We start from the raw sequence: 21,430 nt of genomic DNA, 5'->3' as shown, positions 1-21,430 counted from the left end.
GGCCATCACGGTGGCTGAGACCAGCTGCAGTTTCTCCAGCAGGTCAGTCAAGGATGCAGCCCAGGATACTGGGGCAGGACAGAGTGGGTGAGCAGCTCACCCCCAGAAGCGGCACAGGTGTCCCTTCCCAAGGGCTACATCAGAACCATGCAGCCTTCTTGTATGACAACTGGCATCTTCAGGGCATAAAAGGCAAATCGGTGAGCAAACGTGGGGAACACGTGTCAGACACCAGTGATGCCATGCAGATGGCATCACCAGGATGGAGCTGAGTCTTCAGCAGACACCTGAGAAAACATATTCTCAAAGTCTAGCAATAGTCTGAAACACTCAAAAAACAAGTCCCCTCTGACACCCTTTCCTCACCTGTTCCATTTCACTGGCATCAGGTCACACTGGAGGCTGAGATCTCTACCAGAAACACCCATTCAGGTGGCTCTGTTCAGAGCATGGCACCTATGTCCTGAACCGTGCTCAGTCTCCCAGGGATGCATGGTGGAAGCAGCCAGATGGAAGCAATTCTAGCCAGGATGGACACTCACCCTTGAGGAGCAGCAGTGAACAGCAGCAGCCACACACAATTATTACTGGACTGGGAAGACTCCAGAGTGAGGGAGGTTCATACACTGACCAGTGTGAGAAGATTAGTCAGTGGTCAGAGCAGCTGTGTGGGCTTTGTGATGAAGGGATCACTGCTAAGCAACCAGCATCTCCCACATGAAGAAAACCTGCTTCCAAACTGGGTTTAATAACACTCTAGAAGCCAAACAATCAATGCTGCAACAGGCACTCTGACACAAGACAAACCTCTACACTGCCCTTTTCAGGACAGGGACTGTTCCATGAGTACATGCTTTTCCCTAGGGCTACTCAAACATTCTTGTCAGGTCTGATGCAGACGGCAAGTCCTACCTAGACAGCACCAGGCCAGCCAGACACCTCTCCTTCACTCCTGCCAGCAATCCTGTGTTTGTCTCCAAAGGCCAAACTTCTTTGGGGAACTGCAGCACCGTGCTACCCAAGAGGTGGCCACAGCAATGCAGCACCAGGGAGCCTGGAGGAGCTGAGCTCAGTCCTGCCTAGAGTTCACTACCAACTGCTGCTCAATGATCCCATCACACCATCTTTACTCACTGAGAAATGCAGTAGGCTTGGAAGAGATGTAGACTAAAATCCTGCAGCGGTGACTGATTAAATTTTGAAAAATACATAGCCAAGCCATACACCTATCCCAAAACCGCTGCAACTGCAGGAGCATCCCACATAAGCTTTAAGCCAGCTACCTGCAGCACATAGTAACATAGGCATGGCATAATGCTCACCAAAGGTTAGTCAGCACAGATATTCATCCAGTTTCGGTGGCAGGTTTTACTGCTCTAACATCGGTGCTGCTGTGGTACATCCTCCCGCCCACAGCCGCTGCGGCAGGGTTCGACCTTGTATCACAATCTACATATCAGTACATGCACTCACACAAAGAGCTGGAAGCGTTGGAGGATTTTATTAGGAAGAGCCCAACTTCAAAGCCAGAGGTACAGTACAAATTTGTTACATTCTCTATTCATGGAGCTCATTCAGGAGCAAGAAGGGCTGCCTCAGGGGAAACCCTGTATTTGCATCTGCACCAAGAGTCTTCTTTTGACTGATGTTAAGAGTGCTCTGAAGTTTCTGTGGAAGGAGAAATGCGCAATGAAGAGAGGAAAGAGACCCACAATGGAAAAAAAATTGGAGAATTCCTAATTCGTTCACCCTGGAAAGTCCTTAGAGTATTGTTTGCAGTCACTTCCCAGTAGCTGACAACAGGACTGCTTTTCACAGCTACCTTTTGACAACCCTTCAGAAGTAGTCTGTGATTCCCAAAAGGCCGCAAACCACAGCTCAGGTTTTTGAGTATATGGCCTAAATTTAAGACATGTGATAAAAACCCAGTAGTCCAGCCCAAATTATGCCTATTTCAAAACCTATCACAAAGGAAAGAACAAATTTTATTTTTTCACTAGCAATTCTACTCAACAAGATATTTCAATCTGAGATGTTCTACCACATTCTATAATAAAAGTGGACACTGGGTAGCAACAGAGAAACTCCATCTTGGTGCATGGCCTTCACAAACACAGCCAGAAACTCTTCCAAGAAATTCTGGTTGAATCCCAAACTCTCTCCCAAGATATGCAAATAGCATTTTAAAAGACTAGTTCCATTAAATAATCTACACGGCTAAACCCCTTTATGTAACAGGCATAGAGTTCTGCAGATTCTCCAACGTTACACAGGAAGGATCTGCTCCGACGTGCAAGCCAAAGACTACAACTTCAGCTCCCTGAACAAAAAAACCAAATTGCTGTTAACTGTGGAGAAACTGGTACATATAATTAAAAGCTGATTAGTGTTACAATATTCCTCCTAAGGCAGGGAACTTTGTTCAACAATTTCCTCTTCTAATCTAAACCAGCTAATAGCTGGCAGCCCAAGCAGGAGAGATTAGCAGAGAGTTGTGGCAGGAGTCATTCTACCAGACTGAACAAAACCAAGCTCCAAGTTTCACCCAACAACAGGAGAAAAAGAAGTTGTGGTGTCCACGTAGGCTTCACCTCACACAAGCATTTCCTGCACAGGACAGCAGTAGGAAGCTCACCTCTAAAACAGAAGCTCTCAGCTCTCACTGCTGGCTGAGCTAACAGTTGGAGGAACTGCTAAGTGGAAAACGCCAGGATAAACAGGTCTTCATATTACTTCTTACTTGCAACCTGCCATCACTGCCAGCAGCAATTTTTTTAATATTTGAGCTCCAATTGCAGTGAAACTCTAATCAATCCCTGAAGCAAAAAGGCAACAAGGTTTCTTCCCAAACAAGGGTCTTCACTATTCTTCATTACAGACCTAAATTTCCCCACAAATCTTACATCACTATAGTCAGTATTTTAAGCTGTTGATAGAAAAGAAGTGCTGATGTGACTGGAAACTCTTCATGAGTATCTAAGACTAGACATAGGTGTAAAAACAGACTGATCAGACCACCACCAAAGTACCAATGTGCACAAATGACTAAGAAATTATATTTTGAGGTCTCAGATTTGCAACATTTTATCCCAGCCCACTGTATCATTTTAATACAATATTCCCCTAAGCAAACTTGCTAGAATCACTTAAAAAACAACACTCCTGTGGACAACTACAGCAACAGCTTTGTCTGTCAGAGCAACACACAGGGAGGATGTTATTCTGCTGTTACTCAAGACTCTAATTAGATAAAGACATACAGGTGAAATGAACTGTAAATAAAGAAGTTGAGCATTTAATAAATTTTTCCATGTGCTGGGGTAGGGACTGGCCAATGTCAGGTAAAGCAAACACTCGGGAGTGACTTGATCATATTCCTTAGCCCCAGAAGAGGGGGCTGAGCAGCTAAGCCATAGCAAAAAGCAAAAGGAACTCCTCTTCAAACGGGATTAGATGCTAGACACTTATCTTGATAGCTAAACATCCAAGCACTTCTTTCATGCCACTCTCCCACATAAACAATTGCTGTTCCTGGTGTCAGACAGTGTGTCAGCAGAGACACTGAGCAGCAGATTCACAGTCTGTGATAACACATGGCTACGTAAGGCAAAGAGAAGCTGGCACTGCCCCGCGGGCTTTATGGGTACACACGGCATGTATCCGGCCTGGAGGCTGGAACAACGGGCTCACTCCGGTCAGTGCCGGCCACACTCGAACCCCAGGCTCCTGGCCAGAAGACAGCTCGTTCCTCCTGTCCAGGGGGGAAACTCCAGCCCCTCACCTTCTGTGGGAACACCGCCACTGAGTAACGTGCACCCCCTTTTTGTACGACCTGCCCCAGCTGGGGCCTTCATCAGCCACCCCTCACTCAGGGGCCCTCCAATTCCCCCCAGAAACCCCAATACACCCTCCTGTCTTCAGTGCACACCTCCCTAGACCCCTCTTCCTATTGCCAGCACATTCTCCCCAGGAGTCCCTCCAAACACACCCCCTGGGCAACCAACTGCATCCTCAATGCCTCCATCCCCAGATCCGCTGCATATCCCCAAAACTCTTGCATCTCACCTCTAACTCAGGACGGAACCCCCAGTCCCTCTCCCCTTGCTGCAACCCTCCCCAGCCCCTCCGCCCCACCCCGTGCAACGTTCCCAGCCCCAAGGCTTCTCCTAAACCTCTCCCACTACTCCTCCCAAACCTTCTCCTATCCCACACAAGGCGCCGGCCCCACTGCTCGCCCCAGCTCCACGCAAGACCCCGGCCCCATCCAGGCCGCCTCACCAGTACTTGAGGATGGCGGTGACTTGGAGCGGGTTGGGCTGGTCGGGGTAGAGGCGGCGGCACTCGCCGTAGATACCGTGCAGCCCCGGCGGGAACAGCGACGGGAAGGACCCGGATCCGGACACGGACCCGGACCCGGACCCAGACCCCGAGCCGGACCCCGGCCCGCCCGCGGGGGGCCCCCCGCCCGGCCGCACGCCCTCCATGTCCCGGAGGCGGCTGGTCCCGGCCCGTCCCGGTTGGTGCCGAACCCACTCCGCTCCCGCCAGGCGCTCCCGGCCCGGCCCGGCCCGGCCCAAGCGGCTGCGTGGGGCCGCTGGAGGAGGGGGCGGGGCCTACGGCCGGGCGGCGTGAGTGACAAGCGAGCCGCCCCAATGGCGGCGCTGCGCGGGGCTCCGCGCGGAGGGGGCGGGGCCCCGCTGCGAGGGCGGTGTGAGTGACAGGACGGCTCGACCAATGGCGGCGCGCGGCGCGGAGGGCGGCCGAGCCTCTGCCCCCGCCCCACGTTACTCTTTGGGCGCGCCCCCTAGCGGCAGCGCGGGGCCCCGCGGTGGGCGGGGCGGTGGGCGGGGCAGTGCCCGCGCGCGGCGGTGGCGGGAACGCGGAGCCGGGTCCCGGCGGGAGCGGGGGGAGCCCGTACCTGGGCGGGCCTGAGGGCAGAGGAGGGGCTTGTTACTGCTGCCTTTACGCCTTCTCCGCTGCTCAAGGCACCTTTACTCTCCCCGTGCATTCTCTGCGTCTGTAGGTGAAGTTTGAGGGCTTTTTGATCGCGGATTGTGACTTGTGCACGAAGCACACTAACGATCTGGCTCATTCCTGAGTTGCAACTACACCTGTGGTCATGCAAAGCCAGGTATGTACATGTGGTTGGTGTGTGTGCAATAGTCCTACACACCTTTGCTGGAGCAGGGTCCTGCTTGTTAATCAGCAAATAGAAAAAAAATGAGCTTTAGAGTGCTCAGAGGAGAAAGTGAGTGCTCATGCTCGCATTTCTCACTTAAATAGGTGAGAGTTTATTCTAAAAACATTCATGACACCGTTTGGGAGAACACACATGGTCAAGAAGCTGACAAGCTGGCAGCCAAGTGACAATCCCCTGATAAAGGAGGTGAGCAGTTGGTGTCCTCACTTCACAAAGTGAAAAATATTTCACCTGTCCTGTTACTGTGATACTACTTTTTGTGACATCTGCCCGAGAAGTCAGCTACAATCCACTGAGAAGGTGGATGTAGCAGAGTCTGTATGAAAGGCTGTGTTGGCTCAATACAGCCATAATGAGTGTCTCCTGGCGTTCACTGAAGTGATACAACACTAGCCTCAATTTAAACCCCTCAATGCTGTTGTACAAAAGCTCCCTCTTTTACACTAGGTGAATGAGGAAGGTCGCTTAAGGTAAACATCTGGGATGAGACATCTACTAGGGCTAAAGGTGGGAACTACAGGAGAAAAATCCATGTCTGCAGGAGAGATGTGGGACAAGACAGGTGTGCTCACTGGCATGGAAGTTCATTTTAATTAGTTACAAGACCTGGAGTTTCAGTCATTAATTATTCCAAGTGCTTTTAGAATACTCAGTCAATGGAAAATGACAATGTGTTCATGGTTCAACACTGAAATGCTCATGATGTGCATTCTTTATACTGACACCTATTTTGTGGTTCTCTTGCCTCAAAAACGGAGAGAAACTGGTATTTCGTGGAGGGAACAGATCTGTTATGACCAGTAGTTTGTAAAGATGATCCCGTGAAATGTTGGGACAATAAAATGCTTTCCTTAGTCATAGATCTCCTCTACAGAAGTTAATGGGATCACCTTTTTCTCCTTTCCTATTAGAAAAAGTTAGGGGGTGGAAATGTATTAAGCGGGAGCGAGCCAATTGCGATGCAGGATTTTTGGTGGAAGCACCCAGCTATCCCCTAGACCGCAACATCCACCAGTTTCTCGGCCGCGGATGTGTCCTCAGGATTCCCTTTTTCCGAACTCCTCCTCCCAGCAGTCCCCGCTCCTGCACTGTCCTACAACTCCCAGCATAGCTCGCTCCCGGCGCCGGCCTACAGCTCCCGGCATGCTCCGTTTCCGGCGCACCACCCCGCTGGGCTCTGCGCAGCGTCGGACTACAGCTCCCAGTAGGCGCCGCGGCGGCGGGAATACATCACCCAGGCGGCGCTGCGTCGCCGCTCCGCGCATGCGCCGGCGAGGGCTGGGCTGTTGCTCCCTCACGGGCGGCTGCGGCGGGTCCTCGCCATGGAGTCCTACGATGTGATAGCGAACCAGCCCGTCGTGATAGACAACGTGAGTGCGGGCGGCCGCGTGTCCCGGGAGCGGGGAGGGCCCGCAATCCCTTTGTCACCGGGGGCGGCCGCGCCCCGCCCGCCGCCGCCGCACCCCCACCTCAGCCGGCCCGGCCGCCGCCTCCGGCCCTTGCACAGCGCCATACGGCGTCCTCGGGGGGCGGGGCCGCTGCGCCTCGGCGCGCCGCGATTGGCTGGGGCGACTGGCAGTCATCCGCCGCGGGGCCGCTGCCCCGCGCTGGGGGGCGCAGCCCCCGCCGCCGCCGAGCTGCTTCTGGCTGGGAGGGGCGGCGCGCCCCCATTGGCTGGGGCGGCTGTCAGTCAGCGGGGCAGCCCGCTGCTACCTGCCGGGGCGGGGCGGGACTGTCGTTGGATCACCTGCGCTCATTGGCAGCTGGCGCTGTCAGTCAGGCGGGGCTTCCCCCGGCCCCGCCCTGCCCCTCTTTGTGCTGGGGGGACAATGGGGGTGCTGGGCCAGGCCATGGCAGCTCTCCCAGCATGCTCCGGGGCAGGCTTTGGCCAGGGTTCCAGCCTGCTCCTGGCAGGCCGTGGATGGACCCCGCACAGGCTCTGGGGGTGCCGGCACTTCCCTTGGCCCATGCGGGACATGGAGCTCTCCAGCCAGGCCCCCATCACAGGCCCAGTGAGAGAGAAGCCTTCACCCCTTGTACTGCCCCTCCTCCAGTGCATCCAGCACAGTGGTCACAACAAAGCAGTGCCCTTACCAAGGCATGGATTCCCATGCTTTGGAATGCTGCTGCTGAAGGATCTGTGCCCAGCACGGGTTGCATCAGCTGTAATTTGACAGCGTAGCGTGGTGTTGCAGATGGCTGCTCCAATCTGCTGATGCTGCTCATTAGCACAAAGCAGACCTTCAATCTGTGTGTGTTACAGCTCTGCGGGAGATTAATGACAGTGATTCCGTGCCTCTTTGAGGTACTTCTGGGTCCAGTTCTGATTTGTCCCATCCGTGCTGCCCTCCCAGGAGGAAGGACCATCCAGGAAGGGGTGGGAGGGCATATCTTGGACATAGCCTCCTTCAGTGTAGCGAGTCACAAACCCGTGCTCCTCCCTTCTGACCTCTACCGCCAGTGATTGAGATTGTGTTGTTTTGAAGGGCCAGTACTGTGCTCCATTCTTCCTCCACAAGCTTAATTTCTGCTCAATCTTTTTGCCATATGGAGTGGGTTTGCTAGCCTGGCACTTCTCAACCTATTGCTTTAACTCCCCATTAGGTGAATGATTGTAGGTCTTCTCAGATAAAGGCAGTTATTCTTCTGACCTTTTCTTTATTTTGTATCCCAAATTCCTCTCTACAGCTTGAGCTCTCTGATAAAATTTTGGCTTTGTTTCATTCCCTGGAATCTTGCAGCAGAGAGATTTAGGTTAGACATTGAAGGAAAACATCTAACAGAAAATAAGAGTAAGCAGTAAAATTGACTGTGTTGAGAAAAACATGTACCTTCTTTATTGAAGATGTTAAAAAATGTGTTATGTTGATTGTTTTTAGGAATGACTGGATCAGCACTGATCTTGCTGTGTTGTTGAGTGATTAGCTAAACAATAAACTTACCTCTAGGTGTTCTGGTACTATGAGGATGACTTTGTTGAGCTACTCATGTAGTAGCAGTGTGTATTTAATTTCAGCATGTCCTTTTGTTATTTAGTACAGTGATTGCCTCCCCTGCCTCAGACCTGAAGAAGGGCTCATGTGCTGCCAGCAGCTGATTGTGTCTTTTTTCATTTTATGAAATGGTCTTATAAAAGCTAATTCTTCTTGCCTCTCCGATAAATGAGCTCCCTCCCCATCCCCTCCCTGTACAAGAAGTAGAATGGAGCAGTTGTTGTGACATCTGCCTGGAACGCTGGCAGGCTGTGGGCTGAGGAGCCTCGTGGTGACACTGCATTTTTGGTACTCTTTGGAGTTCAGGCAGGACAGGAAGTGGAGCTGCACAGAGCAGGTACCACTCTTCCCACTGCTGTTCCATTACTGCTTTTCCTCAGAGAGCTGCAGGCACCTTTTGAAGGCTGAATGTTATCCTGTCTCACGTGTGCCTGTGTGTGGGAAGGTGGGAAGGGGGAAGTGAGATACTGAGCTGGTGAGAACCAGACCCCTCCAGCCCTGCTCTAGTATCTCAGTGTGTTCCAAAAGGACATGAAGTTCTGTAGCTAAAAACAATGAGGTTCTTTCCTCTTACCAAACATTGCTCTTAACTGTTTGTTTTCAGCAGGGAGAGCTTTGTAATGTACAGTGGGAGGTTGGAGCTGTACCTCAGCACAACTTTAATACTCTTCATTGTCTAATTTTTAAGAGTTGTATTCCCATCTGCAGTCCAACAAGTTCTCTCTGAATGGTCTGGGAGCCTTGTTGAACATAATGCACGTGTTGACAGTCCAGCTGTGGCCAAAGTCAGTGCAAATTCCTTGACCTCCATGGAACATGGAATTATCTCTTGTTTGCTTTGTAGTCTAAGTGGTGGCATTTTATGCAGCTGACCTGTCAGCAAGGGCTGTTGTGTCTTTGGTTTGCTCTTGATCTTATAAATTCTGTATCAAATAAAACAGTTTTACAACAATATGAAATGTGCACTCTCCATAGAAAGTGCTACATGGAAGATTGATTGGTGATTTCCATTTAAATTTGAGTCCTAAATGCATCAGGATGAATGAATCCATAACCAAGTGGCTACAGAGCTAGTGGATGAGGTATGTTCAGGGTTGAGGTATGTTCAGTTCCTTCAAGGCACTCACAAGAATTTTGAATGAGTTTATCTTCCTTGACCTTTACATTTTACATGTAGTTTTTCTTCTTTTATTCTTTTGCTCAGATTAAAAAAAAATAAATAAACCCCTGCCAAACAAAATGGAATGAAAGCCCAGCCAGGATAGTTACTGGTGGAAGTATATAAATTTGTAAATTTTTTTCAAGTTTTAATAAATCAGAGTTTGTAGCAGAAGAGAAGATGCATGTGTTTTTACTTATTTGAAACAAAGATGTAAAAACAGGTCTTTAAACCTTCTGAATCAGGGTTATTTCAAAGTGTAAACATTTTCCTTTTGTTGCATAGGAATCTCAAACTGGTGTATAATAAACAGATTTACTCTGTGTGCACATATCTTCAAGGAAGTAAAATGTTTTCAAGAAAACTTGAATAGGTCAGAAAGTGCAGTCAGGTCTTTGTAGTGCGGGGATATCAAACAGCTGTTCTTGGTTTATTCCCAGGCACATGGAAGCACAACTGTGTTGAAGTCCCATCCCATCGGCACATTCAAAGCAGTCATTTGTCTTTGACTCCAAGTTGGAGTTCTGAACTCCCAACACATTTGGTTAACTTTGAACTTCAGTATGTAAATCTTAAAACACATAACTTGCTGGGAATCTCACCAGGACATGTTGGGTCATTTTTGGCCTGACATAAGGAAGTTTCAATCTCTAAGTTAAAATAGAAGCATCACTGTTCTCCTGAAACCAGTTCCCCACAGCAGAATATGCTAGCAGCAAGATCAGTCATTATCTTGAACAAAATATTCAATAAGTGCAATATTCTAACATGTTTACATTGTGTTACTGCATTTCATTCAACTATTTTTCTGCAAACCTTGACACAGGGTGGTATTCTTTCCCAGGCAGGGAGTTGTTTATAAGCTGTGATAAGAAAAATCAAAATAGTGGTTTTGGTTTATTCCTTGTTTGGCTTTGAAGGGAATAGCCAGAAGAGAGTTTGTCTCAAGGGAAGTCTTTTTAACACTTCACAGGCCGCTTTGTCACACTGATATCAGTTAGTGAAGACCTTGGGATGCAAGTGGAGCCAAGTCCCTTGTGCCAAAAGGAAGTAGTTAGTCCTGCCTAGTTGGCAGCTTGGGTGTGCTCCTGGAGCCGGCCTGGCTGCAGGTGTTTTATCAGGAGACAAGGATTCAAGCAATGTACCTTTCATATGCTTTAGAAATAGCTACATCTGGTTTGCAGAGTATTCCTGACACTCATCTCCTGCAGATGTGTCCTGGCAAATCTGGCTCTGGTGGTTCAGAGGCAGGAATATCCCGGCTCTGGTGGCAGAGCGCACGTGCTCTGTGCAGAGCCTGTCATCGTGGCTGAAGCTGCTGATGGAAGTAGCTTGGCAGCAGAGCACTGAACTGTGAACGGGGCTGCCCCGCATTCCTTTGTGCTGAGCCTGCTCTGGCTCTGGGATGGCGGCATCGGAAGCCGCCGCAGCCAGGGCTTGCCTGGCAGAGCCCTGAGCAACTCATCTGGCCCTGGCCTGGAAGTGAAAGCAGTGATGCTTACCCATGCAGAGGTGGTCAGAAGTGGAAAGCCATGGAAGAGCTATGTTGCTACTCATTTTAAAATGCTGTGGAGCAGCCAAAATGTCTTTCTGGCCTCAAAACCAGAGCAATCCTGCTGCAGAGCCCTTCTCTGCCTGTGCAGAGTGAACAGGCACTTCACAGGTCACAGCTTTCAGTGCAAACTCACACACACTTTGCTCCCACCATGGCTAAGCAGAACTGCTCCTCTTTCTGCAGAAGAGCTTGCGCCCATGGTAGTCTGGGATTACCAGTGAAACAGCTTATCTGAGGAGATCCTATGAAAATCCGCTCCTTAGCAAAACTTGGGTGTTCCTGCAAGCTGCTCATTGTTTCAAGATGTCATTCCCTTGTGCAGGGAGAGGAAATGGAGGAGGGGAAGGAGTCAGCAAAGATCCAAGTTGATGCTGGTGTTCCCAGGATGCTTCCGGACGGGGATGGGAGCTGTGGGGCCAGATGCCTGGCACTGACTCCCTGCCAGGGCCTTGCTGTGGCTGGCTTTACCCGCTCTGTGTTGAATGTTGCAGAAGGCTCTTCGGATCTGTGCCTTTCTGACTGCCATCCCTCATCTCTTCTTTGTCTCTTCTGAACAAGCTCTATCCCGTCAGCTGTGCTTCCTGCCCCCAGCCTTTCCCCTTGCAGTGTAACCAGCACCTTTGTCCTATCCAGACCCCAGTCTGGGTTGGTTTCCAGTGTCTTTTCTGACCACCTTTCTGCTTCCTTAGCATTAGCTAGTTCATCCACCACTTGATCACCTTTTCCTAGTCTCGTCTCCAGTCTGTTTCCCACAATTCTTTGCTACTTCCTTCTCTGACTTTATCTGCCCTCCCTTCATTCTTTCCATTTCTCCTTCTCGGAGGCCTGTATTTTTCATTCTCCCAGTGCCTCCTGAAGCTGGCAGAGTTCAGTTGCTCTTGCTGGGCTTTCTAGAGCGTTCTCCTCCCCCCAGAGATTATCTAATATCGATTGACAATTGTGGAGTGTGGATTTAGCCTCCTGCACCCCTCACAGTTACCCTGGCTACAAAAATACTTGTCTGTACAGGGCAGTGTTTGGGTGTGTGCAGAGCAGTACCAGGGTGTGCAGGGTGGTTGTACCCTGTGAGATGTGTCACTGCCAGGGAGGGTGCCAGTCACTCCCTCCAATAGCCAAGCTGGCACTTCCCATCCCCAACCAGCCTGGGGAGCTTTTTCCTAGTACAAAAGGACAGGGTCCGGCAGTGCTGATGTACTATGTCACTTCTCTAAAACTTGTGAAGATGATGGAATGAATGATAACCTCATGTATTTGTCTGTTGCTTCCACAGGGCTCGGGTGTGATTAAAGCAGGTTTTGCAGGCGATCAAATACCAAAATACTGCTTTCCTAACTAGTAAGTACTCTGCTGGTCTTGGTAACTTCTTAGTACTGTGTACCAATTCTTTGATATGTAGAGGGGAAGAATTGCCCAGTTTTATAAATGGAAAAATGAGTTACTCTTTTCTGCCTGCTGCAAAGAAGCATCAGGGAGATGAGAGCTCCGCTGTTAAATATTTTGAGATTTTTAGGGACACACACACATCATAAAAGATGACATCACTTTGTCAGGCTCAACACACAACCAAAGCTGTAGGATTGTTTAATCTGCACACATGAGGAAAGGGAACTAGGAAAACTAAAATTTGGGATGAGAGGTGTGAAGACCTCTGTATTTTTTCAGTGTGTGGTATGATGTCTTGATTCCTGCCAGTCTTCTTTGTAAGTTTTCTTAGAGTTTTGCCAGGATGAATACTGCTGGAACAGGAACTCTGAATAGTCACTGGCTTTTATTTTCAAAGCAGTGGGATTTTAATGAGTAATTTTGTGTTCTGAGCAATGTGTTCTGTATGAGATGGTGGGGTATGGGACTACAAATGTCTAATCTGAGAAGCCTGCCTCAGGTCAGGCAGCACGTGTGGATCCAACACCTCAGACAATTGTTCAGTCTAGCCATGTTCATCCCAGGCACTGTTGAAACAGGTGAGTCCTGAATAATCAGTAGAAATGTGGCCAGACTCAGCTGGTTTATGTCCAGCCATTCAGAACTGTACAATCTGTCCCCTTCACCTCTGATTCTGGGATTAGCTCAGCGCAAACCTGGGTCTGTCTGCAGCTGGTAGTGCCGCCAGACACACCCGTTGCTTGAGAAGGTTCTGGTTAGGACAGAGAGGAACACAAAGGAGGCCATCCTTGGGTACATATGAACTCTTTGTAGAAGCATTTACTCTCTTGTCTCTGTTCTAGTGTGGGCAGACCAAAGCACGTTCGTGTTATGGCTGGTGCTTTAGAAGGGGATATTTTCATTGGTCCAAAGGCAGAGGTAAGAACACCTGTACACTGCACTTCTCCGTATATCTCAGTGTGCTGCTGTAAGGCGGGGGTGTGGCAGCTGGACTGTGGTTCTTTGGTATTGTGTAGGTCTGAAGAGTAGAACAGATTGTCACTTACATGTGTGTCTGAGGTAGAGTGGAAAGCTTCATGAAATTCTTGTGCCGATCTGCTGACCACAGACCTAGTTCCCAAGGCCTTCGATATCTCTCTCTTCTTTTTAGGCTACTTCTAGCTCTATATGGTTACATGCTTTTGACTGAGAACTTTAGAAATGGACCCTACTCGATTGCTGTATATCTCCCTGCCATGGGCAGGAAGCTTCTCTCCACAGTCCTGCTTCTTTCAGCATGTAGGCAGTTGTGTGGTCACATTTCTTGTGAGCCCTTCCAACTGCATTCCCCAGTAACATCCTGTTATGTTTTGTATCATGGCTGAGCTGGTAGTACAAAGATACCATATGATAGGTGTCTGTGTGTTGGCTTGAAAAGTGTTAGGATGGAATATGCTCTGCAAATGTCAGCCATACACGTTCCTACTTGGTATGAAAAGGCCTTATCTAGTCTTGGCTTCTCTGGGAGAGATATTTGTGATGAGTGTTCAAGTTTTGCCCTGTATGCTATAGATAAGTTATCTTTTCATGGAATCAAAACTGAAGTTGAGTCTGACAGAAGTCACAGTGCTCAGAAGCATGGTTGTTGGAAGCTCTGATGCTCTCTTGTCCTTTCTGTTTGCTCAGGAGCACAGAGGTCTTCTTGCAATCCGATACCCCATGGAGCATGGCATAGTGAAGGACTGGAACGACATGGAGCGCATCTGGCAGTACGTGTATTCTAAAGACCAGCTCCAGACGTTCTCAGAAGAGGTGAGAGACCACATTATATAAAGGCACAGGCATCATTCGGTGTGTGTGTGTAACACCAGGAGCCTTGGGACTCTGGGAAAGATTTGGGACTTTTCCTTTGCCCTTCTTTCTAAATGTGTATCTGTTGTTAAATTAGGCTCTTTCACCTCTCAGGAGATACTGCACAAGAATTGTCCAAGCAGAATTCCTCTCCAGATCTGATGGTCTGGCCTGGCTGAAAATCTACCTTTCACATTTGCTAGCCACACTCTCTCTAATGATTCTACTCTAGGCCAAGTGCTTCTGACTTTTCTTGTTCTGCCTGCACATCAGGCATATCCACTCAGCAGTGACATGATTTGAAGTGAGGAAGGAGAAAACCACAGTCTTGTGGTCTGGAAGGATCTGACCAAAAAATTATTAAATGTCTGAGAGTAATCTAAGTTGTGGAGTAGGAATATTTCTGTCTGCTTGTGCTAAACCCATATGCCTTCACCCTTTCTTAGGGTCTGTGTATTTTGGCTAATCTGGCTGATTTTTGTCACTGAGAGTCATCTTGTTTGTCCTTCATGGGGCAGAGTTACTCACAGAGCACATTTCCTAACACTTCTTTATAACTAGACCAGAACCCTGCTGGTCTTCCAACCTAACAGAGATTATTCACAGTCCAACACAACTCAGCTGAAATTACTCCTTTGTACCTGTCCTCTTGCACCAGTGGTTCCTAAAGTAAATAAATAAGCAGAAACTTTTAGGAACACATCATTACTGCCTCCTGGTTACTGCAGCACAGCTCCTTCTTCTCTTTCCCAGCATCCTGTGCTGCTGACAGAAGCACCCCTAAACCCGCGCAAGAACAGAGAGCGTGCTGCTGAGGTGTTTTTTGAGACCTTCAATGTGCCAGCGCTATTCATCTCCATGCAAGCTGTGCTTAGCCTGTAAGTGTCTTTCGTCTTGGATTTGTGTTTGTGGAATGTTGCCACAAAATCCATTCTTTTACAAAATAAACCTGTGGAAGACCTCACTAATGTCTGATTTACCCCCTTTTCATGCAAGGACTGAAACTCAATTTGTGTAATAAAGAGTTTACAGGAAATTTGCTGAAATGCAAAGAGAACTTGGGTTTTGAGGGTTTTTTAGCCCCTGTTTGTGTGAAATCTCTGCTTCCTGAGTTGAGTGTGGATGTGTTGCCTGGGCTCACTTTGAGTTGCTTGTTCTGACTTGAGCCTTTGTCCCTTTGGTAGCTATGCGACCGGCAGGACCACGGGAGTGGTGCTGGACTCTGGGGATGGCGTCACCCATGCAGTTCCCATCTACGAAGGCTTTGCCATGCCTCACTCCATCATGCGCATTGACATCGCTGGCCGGGATGTCTCCCGCTTCCTGCGTCTCTATCTCCGGAAGGAAGGCTATGATTTCCACACAACCTCTGAGTTTGAGATTGTCAAGACCATCAAGGAGGTGATGCCCTGCCTTGTTTCTGTGTTTGTCCAAGAGGGGATTTCTTCTCAAAGGAAACTGTGGCTTGTGAAATCCGGTGGGAAGTTCCAGCCTACCTAGCTCTGCATCTAAATCCATTATCTATGTGAGGGAGTTTAGGGCCACTAAGATGATTAAAGGACTCTCACAAATGGAAAGGCTGGGAGAGCTTGGGCTGTTGAGCCACAAGAAATGGTTGGGGAGAGTCTCATCAATGTATATAAATGTCTGAAGGGGGGATCCAGAGAAAACAGAACTCATTTCAGTGATGTCCAGTGACAGGACAAGATGCACAAACTGAAGCTAAGGAGGTTCTGTCTGAACATAGACTTTTTTTTAGTGTGAGGGTGACCAAGTGCTGGCACAGTTTGTCTAAAGGGTTGTGGAGCCTCCATCCTTGGTAATATCATCTGGACAGGGTCCCGGGCACCCTGCTTTAGGGAAACCCTGCGTGGACAAGATGACCTCCAGAGGTCATTTGCAACCTTAGCTGTCCCATATTCTGGGACAGTTATAGTCAAAGTCACATTAATCCCTCTTGAGGGTCTGTTAACAAGGAGGTGAAGATGGGTTGGTGGTTCAGAATTGGTTTTGCATTTACTTGTGCTGCAGTTTTTCAAGGTCTGATGATCTCTTTCACTAGTGTTTGTTTACCCTTCATGGAGTAAAATCCATGGCAGCTAGGGATCACAAGTGGGATATTGCAAGGTGGTTTACTTGCTGTGAGCCCCAAGGGTCTTTTCTCCAGCATATAATATTGTTAAAATCAGTCTTGCCAAAGGGATACGTGGATTTTGATTATTTGTGAGAAAAATATTTTATCAGAGGCATTTGGGTTTACACTTCTCATCTTCCTCTCCCTGACTGTTTCCTCTCCAGCGTGCCTGCTACCTGTCAATAAACCCCCAGAAGGATGAGACTCTGGAGACTGAGAAGGCTCAGTACTACCTGCCAGATGGAAGCACTATTGAGGTTTGTAAGGACCACACCTGGAGAATTCCTCATGTGAAGCACAGGGTTTCCAGAAAAGCTCCCCAGTGATGGGAAATTTCATACAGTGTTAGATGGGAGGGGATAGTTTTAAAAGACCAAAACTCATCCTAGGCTGTTGACTAGGCTCTAGAATTTTTAGGGAAAGAAAACTTAAATAGAAGCCTCACAACCTCTAGTAGAAGTCCTGGTTGCAGGATGCAGCATGACTGTGGGGACTCTGAGCTGTTTGAGAGCAGGCTCTGATCTAATAAAACTTAATGCAGATCAGGTATGGAGTGTGGGTAGGTGTCAGCTCACTAAATCCAGCAGTGGTTTTATATGTGCCTTTTGTCCTGCCTAGAATTGTCTCCTGTGCACTAACAGTTGCTTTGAAGAGTTAGGAATACTCCTCAGAAGACTGAACCCACTATTATAGAATGGTTGAAAGAGAGGAAATACAGGTTTTACCTCCAGTACCAGGGCTAGATTTGCTCCCTTTATGCCAGACCTGCTGTATGGGGCTGAGCAAGTTTCTTCATCTCTTTCATCTGCAAACTGGAAATGGTGCCCTTTGTAGGAGGTGTAGTCCAAACTGGCATTCACTTGGGATCTAGTGGTGCAGCAGGAATGTCCAGGAAGCTTCCTTACTCTGAAGCTTCACCTAAGAAAGGCAGGCCCATCTATAGGTAGTGAACAAAGCCACACTGTTCTCTTCCCTCTGTGCTAACTTCTGCTCTTGCAGATCGGCCCTGCCCGTTTCCGAGCCCCAGAGCTCCTGTTCCGGCCGGACCTGATAGGAGAGGAATGTGAAGGACTTCATGAAGTGCTCGTTTTTGCCATTCAAAAGTCAGACATGGATTTGAGGCGAACGCTGTTCTCCAACATTGTGCTGTCTGGAGGCTCCACGCTTTTCAAAGGTTCCTGCTTCTCTTTCAGTGTGCTGTGACATACCTGATCTCTTGTTTCTTATGTGAAACTGGGAAGATAACCCAGATCACCCAGCTTGTCCTCTGGGGTGAGGGCTGTGTAAACTCTGCGCTCTCGGGGCATTTACTGACTAATTTTCTGAGTCCTAGTCACATCCTTCTGCGTATGCTAGACACCTGCTCTCGTACATCACTTTCTGGGCTTGGAGGCCTTTTACTGTTTTCCTCCAGTCAGTGCCAGTGGAAGGACTGAATAGCTGTGTTCACTCCTGCTGCTGTAGCTCACGATATCGGAGGTTAGATACCGAAAAGGGCTCTTCCATCTAAGGTTTCTTTAGATCTCTGATATGTGAGAGTTCAACGGTCCTAGTCCTGCATGAGTGTCAGCTATGTGTGTGCAAAAGGGTTTCAACCCATCCCTTCAGGGCTCAGTTGGTACCTATTGACCTAAAGATACCCTCTGCCAGAACCCATCAGTCTGTTATCCACCGGTTGACATCTCCAAATAGATCCTGGTCTTCCCATTCAACTCCCTGTACAAATGGGCTGGACACAGGAGGAATGCCTAGGGAAGGAGGAGGTCCTAACTAAACCAAAGCAAACCTTGTTTGCTTGACTCAGGTTGCTGCTGAGAAGTAGAGCCCATTGTGCCAGTGTTTGAGGTCTCAGTGAGACAAAATCCTGTTGTGTCACGGTCTGTGTTCTGTGCCTCCCCAGACTGGACTCTCTGTAAGATGTGGAATGGGGTATTTGAGTAGGACTACATAGGATGTGTCCACCTTGTTAGTGGATGGAACTTGGGATTTTGCTGAGATGCTCACACTACACGTTTTCTGTCTTGTGTAGGCTTTGGTGACAGGCTGTTGAGCGAAGTGAAGAAACTAGCTCCAAAGGACGTCAAAATAAGGGTAGGAGCCATCTCTTTTGTGTTTGTCACTTGCCAAGTATGTTGTTCTGTGACCTTGAAAGAACCTTGCTCACACTACAGCTGCCATTTACTTCAAACCAGAAATGGCTTTCCTGAGACATTCACATGCCCAACAGCATTTGCTACTGTGATGAAAATCAGTTTTGTTTCATCACTGAGAAGGTGGCTCCTCTGACGTGACCTCTGTCCAGGATCCTGGACCAGAGTGGCTATTTTGTGGGGACTTCTGGGTGTCTTTGTGTTGGGAGAGAATACATCTGTGTTTGTCAGGTGTTAGCTGGAGTGAAGTGTGGGCAGTGTGCTGGGAGGAGCAGACTGGAGCTTGGGAAGGTACTGACTGATTCTCTCTTTCTCCCAGATATCGGCTCCTCAGGAGAGATTGTATTCCACGTGGATTGGGTATGTACTGCACAGCAGCACGTTTTGCTGTGGGATGGGGCTGGGGCAGCACAGCCCAGCAGCTCTCAGGTTGTTATCCCAAGTGGTGCTGTGTGTCAGGGGGGTTGCGTTGCTCAGCTGGGCAATGCTTGGCGTGTTCTTGGAGCAGCAGTCACCAGGTCATGTGGGAGGGGGCAGGTGGTACCAGGCTCTGTAGTACTGGCACGTTTTGAGGATAGTGGGAGAGGGAGTGACTGTCCAGAGAGCATGTCTGTCACAGGTAACTGAGCCTCAGCACCCTTCTGTTATGGGGAAGTGTCACGATAGAAACAGCCCATCTCTGCACAGTGCCCCCAGCATTTTTGTTTAACCCATAACATGCCTGTCTCTCCGTAGTGGCTCTATCTTGGCCTCTCTGGACACCTTTAAGAAAATGTGGGTTTCGAAAAAGGAATATGAAGAAGATGGAGCTCGTGCCATCCACCGAAAAACCTTCTAGCCCTGGGACCTGTCCTCAGTCTCCTCCGAAGACTCACTTAAACTCGCTTTTCTGAGTCCGAGTGTCTGAGAGCTGCCTGTGTGTGTGTGTGTGCGCCAGCATGCCCCGATGTCACTGAGCAAAGACAACAGCAGCAGGAGGGTTGTATTAGTACTACTAACTTCTTATTTTGTTTTGGTTTTTTTTATGGAAAGGAGAAAATACCAATCTAAATTTCTCCAGAATGGCCCATTCCTTTTTCATTTCAGTCCCTTATTTTCTGTATCACAATCACATATGTCAGTGTAAAATAAATAAGCAAAAACAAAGGGAACAGCTTATAGAAACTGCCTGGCAAGCCAGAAGGGAGCCAACCACTGCAGACTGCTCATGCAGGCTTTAGTCAGCCTGACTGCAATGCCTGGATTGTCTGGAAACACATAGCTGAGGCCCCATAGCTACTTCCTTCTTCAGCAGTGTCTTCACCATCAGTAGGTTTTGAAGTTGTTTTTAATATATTTTTTATTAAGAGAAAGCACATTCTCAACAGTTAAGTCCATTTGCCCCCACTGTTTTGGTGTGTGTGTGTGTATGAGTGTGTAACTTCTTAGCCTGATGTGGGGTCTGCACCACAGCTGGAGAAGTTGGCGATAGGACTTAGTTTGTATTGCATGGAGTAGAACAAAGCAAATCTAATCAGCTATCATTGTACTAGACGGTTATTCTCTCGTACCTTGTTTTAAATACCTTTTCTCCTCTGGAAGCAAGTACCCCGTAATGGGGTGAAGGCACTTATGTGTTCCCCCTCAACCTGCCAAGATTTACAGTGCTGACTTCTTGTGTTCTTTGTAAGAGTCGAGGCTGTTTCCCTCCTTCCCGCCTTGTCAGGGCAAAGGGAGCATGTATTCACAGCCAGGCGTAACTCTTGTGTACTTTATCCATTCTGGGGCAAAATAATAATTGGGACGGTGCATTGTAATGTAAGAATTGTTTTATTTATTCAAATGTCTGAGGATCTCTCAAATACTGACCACAGCACCTGGGAATTATGCTTTGGGTCTTCTTTGAACACCTGTTGCCCAGCTGCCCGCTGCTCGATGTTCGCACTGCGCACAGCACCTGCGCTTAGTGGAAAGGCCAGCCCTGCGCCAGCACCCTGTCCCTGCTCCGCGGGGACTCGCCGGTCGCTGGGAACGCACCAGGGGAGAGGACAATAAAGCGCACCAGGAGGTCGGTGTGAGTGGCAGGTTTGTGAGCAGGAAGCTGTCCTGCTGGCTGTGTTCCACTGCACTGCGGTGCCTTTCTGCTCACCTGGTGGCTGCTTTGCTTCTACTGCTCTAACAGCCCTGGGCAGCCAGCAGACCTGCTTGTCTTGGGGCATGCCACTGTTTCCCCTTTAGGTTTTACTTGTGCATTTTTCGGTGCTCTCTTTTTTCCCCCCATTAGTTTTCTGCAGAACCTGACAGTAGCAATGGAGCTGGAGTTGCTTGGTGGCAGTTCCTCCCTGTTTCCCTCTTTTCTGTTCATCACCACCCATCACCTTGAGGTCACTCTCAGGTGCAGAGATTGGGTAAGAGCTGGAGGACTGCCACAGAGGTGAGGGAAAGGCCAGTGCACTGCCCTAGCTGAGATGAATGTAAGCAGCAGCCAGTTGTCACTGCAGGAACCACATTCTTGGGGCTCACCCATGGGTTTGGAGAAGCTGTAGGCAGGGGGGTGGGGTGGTCTCTCCCAGCTGAGGCCAGGCTGGTTGTTCACCTCCACCCATCAGAGCAGACTGTTTTTTAAGCAAGAACCTGTCAGAAAAGAGCCATCAGTGCTCAGCCTTCTGCTGGGAAACTGGTTCTGTTCTCGCTGGTTTGCTGCAGCACACAGAGGGGAATTCCAGCAAATTCCTCTCAGTTCCATTACTGCGTGCCCCAGGCAGTGCTCTCCATCCCCTAGCCCCGCCGCTGGCCTTGCAGCAGCAGTGCTCCGTTTTGTAACCTGCAGTGACTGGGCAGGACGGTGCTGTCTCCAATCTACCGTTCGTTTGGTCTGCCTGACTGTTCCCTTGCACACTGTCCAAACCATGTTGCCTGGTGGTGCCCAGCATACTTAAATAAAGTCATTCATATACAACACTCAAGCCTCCTGGCCTCCTCTTCCCACATTTGCAATTTTAAGGAGGTAACTTGTGTTCTCTTGCCTGTGCAGAATTGTTGCTGGC

General features: G+C 48.9%; 2 protein-coding genes across 3 annotated transcripts in view; one reads left to right on the top strand and one right to left on the bottom strand.

Annotated features, from left to right (window-relative positions):
- The window catches only part of SUFU (SUFU negative regulator of hedgehog signaling), a 91,380-nt gene extending 86,773 nt beyond the window's left edge, over positions 1 to 4,607 (bottom strand). For both annotated transcript variants that reach the window (XM_069019902.1, XM_069019904.1), the window contains exon 1: positions 4,279 to 4,607. In XM_069019902.1, the coding sequence (XP_068876003.1) occupies positions 4,279 to 4,484 (206 nt within the window). In that variant the 5' untranslated portion in view covers positions 4,485 to 4,607. The remainder of the gene's footprint in view (positions 1 to 4,278) is intronic.
- Positions 4,608 to 6,449: 1,842 nt separating this feature from the next.
- ACTR1A (actin related protein 1A) lies at positions 6,450 to 21,344 on the top strand. The gene is made up of 11 exons (XM_069019901.1): positions 6,450 to 6,570; positions 12,178 to 12,242; positions 13,133 to 13,208; positions 13,956 to 14,081; positions 14,874 to 14,998; positions 15,305 to 15,521; positions 16,419 to 16,511; positions 17,254 to 17,428; positions 18,284 to 18,345; positions 18,724 to 18,764; positions 19,140 to 21,344. The coding sequence occupies exons 1-11, from the start codon at positions 6,523 to 6,525 to the stop codon at positions 19,240 to 19,242; spliced, it is 1,131 nt and encodes a 376-aa protein (XP_068876002.1). The 5' UTR covers positions 6,450 to 6,522; the 3' UTR covers positions 19,243 to 21,344.
- Positions 21,345 to 21,430: the final 86 nt, after the last annotated feature.

This window comes from Aphelocoma coerulescens, chromosome 6, assembly GCF_041296385.1.
Source record: "Aphelocoma coerulescens isolate FSJ_1873_10779 chromosome 6, UR_Acoe_1.0, whole genome shotgun sequence".
NCBI lineage: Eukaryota > Metazoa > Chordata > Aves > Passeriformes > Corvidae > Aphelocoma > Aphelocoma coerulescens.
Note: the sequence above shows the minus strand (reverse complement) of the source record. Positions and strands in the feature narration are given on the sequence as shown.